The sequence below is a fragment of the Arachis ipaensis genome, chromosome B1, assembly GCF_059453495.1.
Source record: "Arachis ipaensis isolate K30076 ecotype BB chromosome B1, ASM5945349v1, whole genome shotgun sequence".
Lineage (NCBI taxonomy): Eukaryota > Viridiplantae > Streptophyta > Magnoliopsida > Fabales > Fabaceae > Arachis > Arachis ipaensis.
Window position 1 is genome coordinate 116,993,179 of NC_142436.1, and position 9,145 is coordinate 117,002,323.

The window sequence follows — 9,145 nt, forward strand, 5'->3', positions numbered from 1 at the left end:
AACTCATTAGACAGCAATAAACCCTTAATGAAATTTTGATCCGCGACAGATTAGTCCTCAGTCTACAAGGTTAGAAAATAGCGTAAAAAACTAAAAAAAAAATTATAAATATGAAAATTGAGAAGACCACAAAAGATTTTGATGTGTCAACTCTTGTTTATATCTTATTTTCTATAAAAAGTGTCAATGTATATTTACTCATTTATATAATGTATAATTTATTTATTTTTTATTTTTTCTTTATAAAATTCTAAAAGTAAAAAATACTGAAAATTAAAATTAAAATTGAAAATAAAAACCAACGAAGATGCTAAACCCTATCTACTATCTAGGTATCACTTTTGGTCAATGATAAATATACATCAAATCATTCAAATCCACGGACAAATCCTAAAAAAGATGAGAAATAGGTAGAAAGAATGTTATATTCACTCTGTATACTCATTCTCATAATCCAACTTCTCCCAATGATGTTTTTATTTTCTCTCCTCCTTATCATGGTTGCTGAACTGATCTAAGGAAAAGGAATACAACTATTCAATGCTCATATAATCAGAATAAAAAGCTATTATATCCTAAAAGAATTGTCAAATGTGTACCTACCAAATAACTCTCATTCCTGTGACATAAACTGGTGCTCATTAGTTGTTTCAGTGGTTTGTATACTGATTCTGACTTATATTTTCTGTACCTAAAACAAATCAACTAAACAAGTATCATGATTAAAAGATCCATAATCCACAATAACCAGCCATGCTACAAGATCTTCGTGCACATGTCGTGGAATCAACTCCACAATCTTCGTCAGTCAAACATCTATAATCACTACGCGCATCAGGGATGTGGCATGCACTCTCAATGTGTTGGCCTGATTTCAATGTGATGGCAGGGCAAACTTGCAAAGACATTGAACTGATTCGACTCGCTTCTGGTTGTCTCTGCACAAGGTAATATACTCATGTTTTCAAGTTCAAGGGTTTTTATTTTTTATAAAGTAAATACCTACATATCCCCAACAATAAAAATCTAGCCTCCTAACTTCTTTGAAAAGAAAAATATTAAAGGCAGCATATATTATCGATATAAATATAATCTTATGTTACTACCGACGAACTAGGGTTTAACATAATGACTGCAAGATCAGTTTCCCTATCAATCAGTAAATTTACCATACCAATTTGAAACTATTTATTGTCATTGAGGCTTTTGTACCAGTGATATTGAACTCATGCTGCGAACAAAGGTGGAGCAATTTCCCACTCCCCAATTTTCCATTAAGTTTTAGTTGCCAAAATTGTAGTTACACATATATCAATAGATAAAAGAAAAATTGAAGGAGAAAAAAAAAAGAAATATACCTTCATGAAAGTCCAATTAGTAGGAATATAAGTTTCTGGAAGCTTCTCATGCCATGCGCTGAGTACAGGAAGGGGATGCCCTTCGGTGGTAAATACATAGTTAGTCTCATGTACAAACGAATCATCAAATAGGAGATATAAATATTTGCACCTGCAGAAAACAGGAACTATTACTCAGAAAATATAAAGTCCAGCACTTAGTTGGGTAAGGAATTCGTTATTAAAAAATTTGCATGATAGAAGAGGGAAGGCAAGAAGATCTCACGTTTCAGCAAGAAAAAAACTATGTTGATGATCTTCCAACTGCATAGTTGTCACATCCTTGACGCTTGCAAAACCACCTTCTATTTTGGTGTATAGATTAAGGGAATTAACTATTGTTTCACCCACTTCAATATACCATGGATCTGAAATTAATAAAGGTTGATGTGAAGAAGTGATATGGCCACATGCCCACATCATTACTGATTGGATATAATCTCTCTATTTAAATTATGTGAGTAGATTGAAAACATAAACACATTGTTAGGAAAAGATATATTTGGCCATGTATATATAGTGGGAACTGGGAAGAATGGGGGAGCCTAAAAGAAGGACACTCCAACCAAGTAAACAGCAATTGAGAGACTCTATTTATCATCTATAGTCTTTACAAAAGTGGTAAGAGAGTGATGTTTTAGAAGAAGTCAGATATAATGTCATGAATTCACAATATCAACAAATTAAAAAGAGATTGAAAAACCTTCCAACCTTTAGTTGCTTGATATAAATAGAATGTTGACTCGGCGAGTTCAGGACGTAACGGATAATATTTTTCAGTAGGGTGAATCATCCGGTGGTCCAGCAAATACCTTGACATGGATTTATAGTTCAATATTTTTTTTTATAATAAAATAAATAAATCTTAATGACAAATAGACAACTATACTTAATGAGACTCATGTTATAATCAAACCAGCAAAATCAGAAAGTACCGCTCAGGTAGCACACCAAATCTCTTCCACACATGGAAGAACTCACGGTGAGATGAATTGGCGGCTGTGATATCCCCAATAAGAACCTGGTTCCAGAAGTGCCAGATAAGTCAGAGAGATATCAAATAATATCTTTAAGAGGTAGTACAATTAGGATTCCTCCCCAGTTACTTGCCTGTAGACCAGGCCAAAATGCTTGAAGACTTGTAAGCTGCCAGTAAGTTGCTTTTCCTGTTCTCATATCGGCTTCATGATACCTGTATCACATCAACTAAGTCAGGTTACAATTGTTAATCAGATACCCCCACAAATACCCTTTTATTTTTAAAAGATAAACCTACTATCGGAAGAGACTTTATAAGATAAAAGCAAAATGTTTTTGGGGTTAGAGTTATACCAAGGACCATGTCTGAAATATTTCTGCACAGCAACATAAGCAGAATGAAACATTCTCCAAAAGTCCTCCTTCCCGAATAGGATATGAGCTTTAAGTAGATACTCATAAAAGGAATCAACCCCTAGAAAATAATTCAGGAAAAAAATCCAACACAAGAAATATATAGGTCCGTTCATCAGCATTTGTGGGTTAGGATGAAAGTATCATAGGATATCAAACAGCATTACTATAAACAGCAGCAGCATCTTCATATTAAAATCAACGGACAATGCAATTGCTAAGTTAGAAAAGACAGACTGAAAGATGAAAAGATTATTACAATTCAAAAGAACGTACCTGCTCCAATACCTGATGAAAATTCAATCCATTCCCCAGTTTCCACATCTAATGTGGTTCCAAATAAACGTAATGAACTCTGCATGCTCCATAGCTTACGAAGGGCTCGCAAAGCTGCAGATTCATACCTAGGGTCACCGGTCACTTTTGATAAAGCACCCATTTCAAGAATCAGTGAACCTGCCAAAAGAGGGAAAATTATAAGCAATCAAACATATCATTTTACTAGACCGTATTTTTAATATGCTAAGCTAGAACTCTCACCACACCCTGAAGTGCTTGTTTCTGTAGTCTCATTCTCCATTACTCCATACTGTGCACAGAATATTTTGCATTGGTGTGGAGTTACATATCTTTCTAAAAAAGGGGAAAACAAAATAAAGAAAATAGCAATAGACTATAATTTATAAAAATCGTATGCCTCAAAAATTGAAGTAACATGGTTCGAATGCAAAACTTCGATCTATACAGTACAGCACTCATTAATGCTATGCATATATGATAGTATATCACCACATTACTATTCATATGAATGCAAATAACGTAGCATTTTAACTATATCACATCAGTCATATCCAAACTTATGATCTAGCACAGAATTGTTTCCTTATAGAAACGAGGAAGTCAGGAGATCTGAAAAAACTTGGAAAGCCTGAAAGGATGATGTCGAAAACATGATTGGTACTGACTCAGCCTGAAAGTCAGGTGTTCTAGGTCAAGTGTTAGACTATTACATTTAGTTCACACCTAGCCCAATACTACTCTTAACATCATAGAATTCCAAAACTATATGGAGTCAGCTATATGGGTCAAACAATGTTTTAATGTCCTAATACTTTATCAGAAGCAGTTCTTACTAAACAAGCAATGATCAAATTCCATGGAGGATTTAATTTAATTACTAACTTTTTTTTTATTCAGTATTGATGATGCAATGAGAACTTCTGACAGTTAGGATATGGAAGATCATTAGAACCTATCTTCAGACATTCAAAATTTTAAATGTTTTACAACCAAGTGAAATGAAAATAAAAATTTATAGTGTGTCAGACATTGAGTGTTATATAGGGTACCTTTAAGTTAATCCACGCATATGGCAATCCAGTGGGCGTATCGAATGCCGGTAGAAAGCGTTTCCCTAAATCTTCAGCCAGAAATAGGAGCTGATTATTGTAAGTCCCTTGAAACAACTTCTTTGAAGAATCAGATGCAAGTAAATGAGCAGAGACAAGTCCTCCTAGAACTCTTATGTTGCACTGAATGATCACAATCGAGTTATTAGGAAATAATATGCTTCAATCTTCCATGATTTAAGATGAATGTTATTTTATAATTGTCACTCAGAAGTCAGAAGTAAATTAAAGCCATCAGCCTACCAGCTTTTCAAAATTTGGGCAGTTAGATGCATGTTACATGAAGCTACATATTCAATACTTTCAAACGAATCCAGCATTTACCTCAAAAAGATTTATGCGTGCGTCAACGTCAAATTTTAGATTTTCGGAAAGCCAGAGCACTGCCTTCTCAAATTCAGTATTGTTTCCCATAATAACAAGGCTAAAGGAGAAAGGACAATTTTTATGAGTTCTGAGTTCAACTAGATACGCAACAAGACACGGCCATCAAAAACACACCAAATCGAATAAAAACAGAACCGAGCAAACTAATATTTCATGCAGTGCCTACCTTGACAGCGATTCGATAAGTGTAAGGGCAGATCCATTGTAGTCTTGAGGTAAATGTTCAAGCTGCGACAGTAAAAAGTTATTTCTGCAGTTGTTCTCTGATTAATTCTACTCCATATTCTTAAGTAAACGTCAATTTACCTTCAAATTTCCTAGCTCACTTAAGGAGTCAGTGTACGTTTTGGAGAGTGGCTTTAGCTCATCATGCTGCAAAACTAGAACAATCATGACATCGCACAGCCGGGTCTATCCCTGAATTTTAACGACTAACAACTATGGAATCACATTAACTCACCGGAAATGCATAAGTCATATAGTTGTCATAGGCATGGTAAAACCTACCAAGAAAAAAGAGTACCAACAGATAACAACAATACTGACGAGCATTATTTACTATTTTTTTCACCAAAATAAATTGCATAAGGACTTAAAAAAAATGCTATAGAACCCAATATAATTGACAATTCCTATGAAAATCTATACATACATATTGCTTAATGTAAATATTCCTACCCTTGAAAATTCCAAACCTTGTCATAAATTTGAGCTATTCGAGCTAGAAATTGCTACAAAGCGGGATCAATCATTTTAAAAAATGAATAAAATATAAACAATTTGGGGGGAATTCAAATAATTCATACATACATGGTGCGAACTTTCTCTCTCATGCGCATTTTCTTGGAAGCCCAAGTGGATTGTTGTGAGTGGGAGATGGATGAGATGCATAAAGTGGAGAGTAGAAGGAGGAGGAGGAAGAGGCATGGGGAGTGATCGCGGTGAAACATGGGAATGGAAATGTGACCAGGTTTTGGATGCACGGAAGGTGTTTGATTATTTGCTTTGTTTGGTTTTGTGTTGCGCGGACTTGGTTTGAAAGAGGGGTGAAGAAATGGATTAAGATGAAGCGATTAAAGGGGAGTGGGTAAGATCTGGTGAATGCCGAACCATGCCTGAAACTTTTTTGTTTCCAGACTTTAATTGAATTTTCACCATTCATAATCACTGTCTTACGCAAAGGATTTACTGCGTATTCAATCTAAGGATTTACATCACACGGCGTGGATCAATTTTTTTTATATAGTAAACAATTGTATGATATGCGATGATATTTTCGTATACGTGAGTTTTACATTGCTATGGAACATGTTCTAATTTTTCGAAAGGCACCGACGTTTTTGTGGGATTTTTTTTAAATAAATAAAATAAATTATGACAAAAATACACCTTATCTTTTATCTCGTTTACCGTATAAACGAAATAAAATTGTATGTATCTCATTTATACTGTAAACGAGATAAGCCACATAACGTTGACGTGTATATTTTGTTTACAGTGTAAACAAGATACGTGCAAATTTATTTCGCTTACACGGTAAACGAGATACGTTATGACAAATTTTCAACACCTATAAAAGAATGTGCAACTCTTTGTATTCTCCACAAATATTTCACTACTTTTCTATCTTTTTCTTCTGGAAATAAGCCAAAATGTCTAGTAGTAGTGAATATTTGGTTGTAAGTGTGTATCTCAATTGTCATATGAGAAATAGTGACAATGAGGTGATATTTGAGTATAAGAATCTCATTTTGTTGCGTACCTGGCGAAGTAAGTTCTTTGTCAGAGCTTAAGAGTCTGATATTGAGTAGCACCGGTGGTAGCGGGAGAAAAGAGATCAGAAAGGTGGGGTATAGGTTGCTAGTACCGATGGGAAACGGAGTTTTTCGGTTTTGCCTGTTTTGGCTCCATGGCGACAAGCATATGCGCTTAATGTTTAACATCCATGGGAGAATCATGGCAAAACAAGTGATGGAGCTTTTTGCAGAAGTTGGTGATGTTGGTGGCAGTGGATCTGGGCAGTCGGACTTCGTGCAGGATGACCTACCTCTCGCACAGCCACCGTTACACATTGCTCGTCCAGTGGAAGAACATGGACATTGACAGTGAGGACTCAGACGAGGAGTATGTTGCAGATAGCAACGAGAGCGGTTCTTTAGAAGATGAGGAGGAGTATGTACCAAAGATCCTGGACGAGCCATCACGTCGGTATCTTCTGCCTTCCCTGAACCCAATTCCGGCCTTGTCATCTGTATCCAGTCACTATGATACATTGGATCTGGACGCGATGCAAGAAAAAAATCCATTTTCCAATGCCGGTGAAGATGATTACAACTTAGACGTTGGTATGGAGTTTCGAGTTGGCCACATATTCAAAAGCCGAGATGCAGTATTGCAGGGCGTGAAGAATTATAGCATTCGCAGAAGTGCTGAGTATCGAGTTGTGGAGTTGGATCGATTAAAGTACCATGTGCATTGCAGACAATCTGAAGCAGGTTGCCCTTGGCGTCTCCGTGTTGCTCTCCGACAGAATCTCAGATATTGGTAAGTTCAAGTTTAACTGTGTTCTATATTCTCAGTTATCATTGTTATGCTTGTTGTACATCTCAACCATGGTTGTTCTATTTCTTTAGGAATGTGCATAGGATTGGAGGAGCACACACATGTTTAACACCCACCATGTCTCATGAGTCATGACCACCGACAGTTGGACAGCAGTCTCATCTGCCGTCTCATCCTCCCGTTGATACAATCCTCGCTATTTGTCAGCATCTCTGTCCTACAAGGTGCAGTTAGGCAAAGCTATCATTTCAAACCCTCGTACAAAAGGCCTGGATGGCGAATCAAAAGCCAATTGCGCAGATATACGGTAATTGGGAGGAGTCATACAATAAGGTGCTGAGGTAGCTGCAAGCACTGCAGAGTTGTTGTCCCGGAACGATATATGAGATTAGTGTTGTACCGTACTATGAGGTACACCTTATAGTGCGTGATTGCAGCATGTTTGATAAGGTATTTTGGGCCTTCCCTACCTGTGTGAAGGCTTTCAAGCATAGCAAGCCATTTGTCTCCGTTGATGGCACGCATCTGTTTGGCAAATATGGTGGTGTCTTGCTTATTGCAGTGGCACAAAACGGTAATGGCAATATCCTTCCTCTACCCTTTCCAATTGTTAAGTCTGAGACCATGGAGTCTTGGTCTTTCTTCCTAATCAATCTGAGGCAACAAGTGACCCCACAAGAAGGCATGTTGATTATTTCTGACAGATCCCAGGTGATCAAGGTTGCACTGAGAGCTGACGATAGTGGGTGGCAGTCTCCTAGAGTATTTCATGCTTATTGTATCTGGCACATCGTGATGAACTTTATGTCTCGTTTCAAGTCTGCTGAGGAAAAGCGGTATCTCATAAATGCAGCTTGCAGTCCAAGCAAGGCTGGGTACGAGTGGTACATGGATGCATTGAGGGGTTTGTCGCAAGAGATGTTGGATTGGGCTGGTAGGTTTAACAAAGAGATCTGGCTACAATACTGCGACGAAGGTCACCAGTTTGAGCACATGATGACAAACCTCTCCGAGTTCATGAATGTTGTGCTTAATGGTACACGCTATTTACCATGGTTCTGAAAACCGAATCGGACCGACCGGTTCAACCGGATTAACCGGAAACCGGTCACCTAGCCGGTCCAGGTAAGGCTAGAAACCGTTCAGCAAAAAAACCGGTGAAAAAACCGGTCGAATCGGCGGTTAACCGGTGAACTGGTAAAACCGTCCGGTTTTTTAGCGAGTTTTTTAAAGATCCGGTTTTGTCATTTGTTTCAGAAACGGCGTCGTTTAACGCCTGAAACAAAAAAAAAACGAAAAAAAAGAAAAAAAAAAGACAAAAAGCCCACTATCCCCATTCCCAATTCCCAAATCCAACCTAAACGCATAACCCTCTCCTGAAATCATTTTTCTTCCTCTCCCAGCCGTCTCCCAGCCTGTCTCTCCTCCTACCCAGCCGCTGCATTCCCCCTCTCCGCCGTCGTCTGACAAACCCTATTTTGACGGTTTATCTTGTATTGATTTTTGGGAATTTTATCACCTTTTACCCATATTTATTCAAGAAATAGCATGGTTTTGTATATTCTCCTTTAATTGTGCTTGAATGTGAAAACATGCTTTTTAGGACTCAAAATAGCTAAATTTAATTCACCTTGATTCTATTAGATGCCTTGATATGTTTGTTAAGTGATTTAAGGTTTAGGAGGCAAAGATTGGATCAAGGGAATGAAGAAAGAAAGCATGAAAAGTTGGAGAACTCATGAAGAAATGGAAGAACCGGAAAGCTGTCAAGCCGACCTCTTCGCACTTAATCGACCATAACTTGAGCTACAGAGGTCCAAATGATGCGGTTTCAGTTGGGTTGGAAAGCTAACATCCGGGGCTTCGAAACGATATAAGATTTGCCATAGTTGCTATAAGTATGGTGGCGCGCACGTGCAAAGTACGCGCACGCGCCGTTGCTGCCACCTAGTTCACTTAAAGCAAAACGTGGCCAACGAATTCAAAAGCCTTGTGGGC

At 37.6% G+C, this 9,145-nt stretch overlaps 1 protein-coding gene across 5 annotated transcripts; it reads right to left on the reverse strand.

The window, feature by feature from the left end:
• Positions 1 to 409: 409 nt before the first annotated feature.
• Positions 410 to 5,871, reverse strand: LOC107632607 (Glycosyl hydrolase family 47 protein). Of its 5 annotated transcripts, none has more exons than XR_015902404.1 (16): positions 5,396 to 5,851; positions 5,046 to 5,088; positions 4,892 to 4,957; positions 4,752 to 4,813; positions 4,523 to 4,622; positions 4,139 to 4,321; positions 3,330 to 3,378; positions 3,066 to 3,245; positions 2,730 to 2,850; positions 2,508 to 2,589; positions 2,333 to 2,418; positions 2,109 to 2,209; positions 1,624 to 1,765; positions 1,359 to 1,509; positions 604 to 938; positions 410 to 514 (listed from the first exon to the last, which is right to left on the reverse strand). XR_015902404.1 is itself a non-coding variant. In XM_021122990.2 (16 exons), exons 1-16 carry the CDS (start codon positions 5,510 to 5,512, stop codon positions 723 to 725), a joined length of 1,752 nt encoding a protein of 583 aa, XP_020978649.1. In that variant the 5' UTR covers positions 5,513 to 5,663; the 3' UTR covers positions 410 to 722. The 5 variants fall into 5 exon arrangements, 4 of the variants coding, with proteins under 4 accessions (XP_020978649.1, XP_016191762.1, XP_016191771.1 ...); XM_021122990.2 differs by adding an exon at positions 5,264 to 5,316 and having other exon boundaries at positions 410 to 938; positions 5,396 to 5,663; XM_016336276.3 differs by having other exon boundaries at positions 410 to 938.
• Between the last annotated feature and the right edge of the window lie 3,274 nt (positions 5,872 to 9,145).

Coding starts and splice junctions, on each gene's coding strand:
- LOC107632607 (XM_021122990.2), bottom strand. CDS start 5,512: ATGCCTCTTCCTCCTCCTCCTTCTACTCTCCACTTTATGCATCTCATC. Junction 4,322..4,522: donor CACGCATAAATCTTTTTGAG/GTAAATGCTGGA, acceptor GTGATCATTCAG/TGCAACATAAGAGTTCTAGG. Junction 2,590..2,729: donor TATTTCAGACATGGTCCTTG/GTATAACTCTAA, acceptor GATGTGATACAG/GTATCATGAAGCCGATATGA.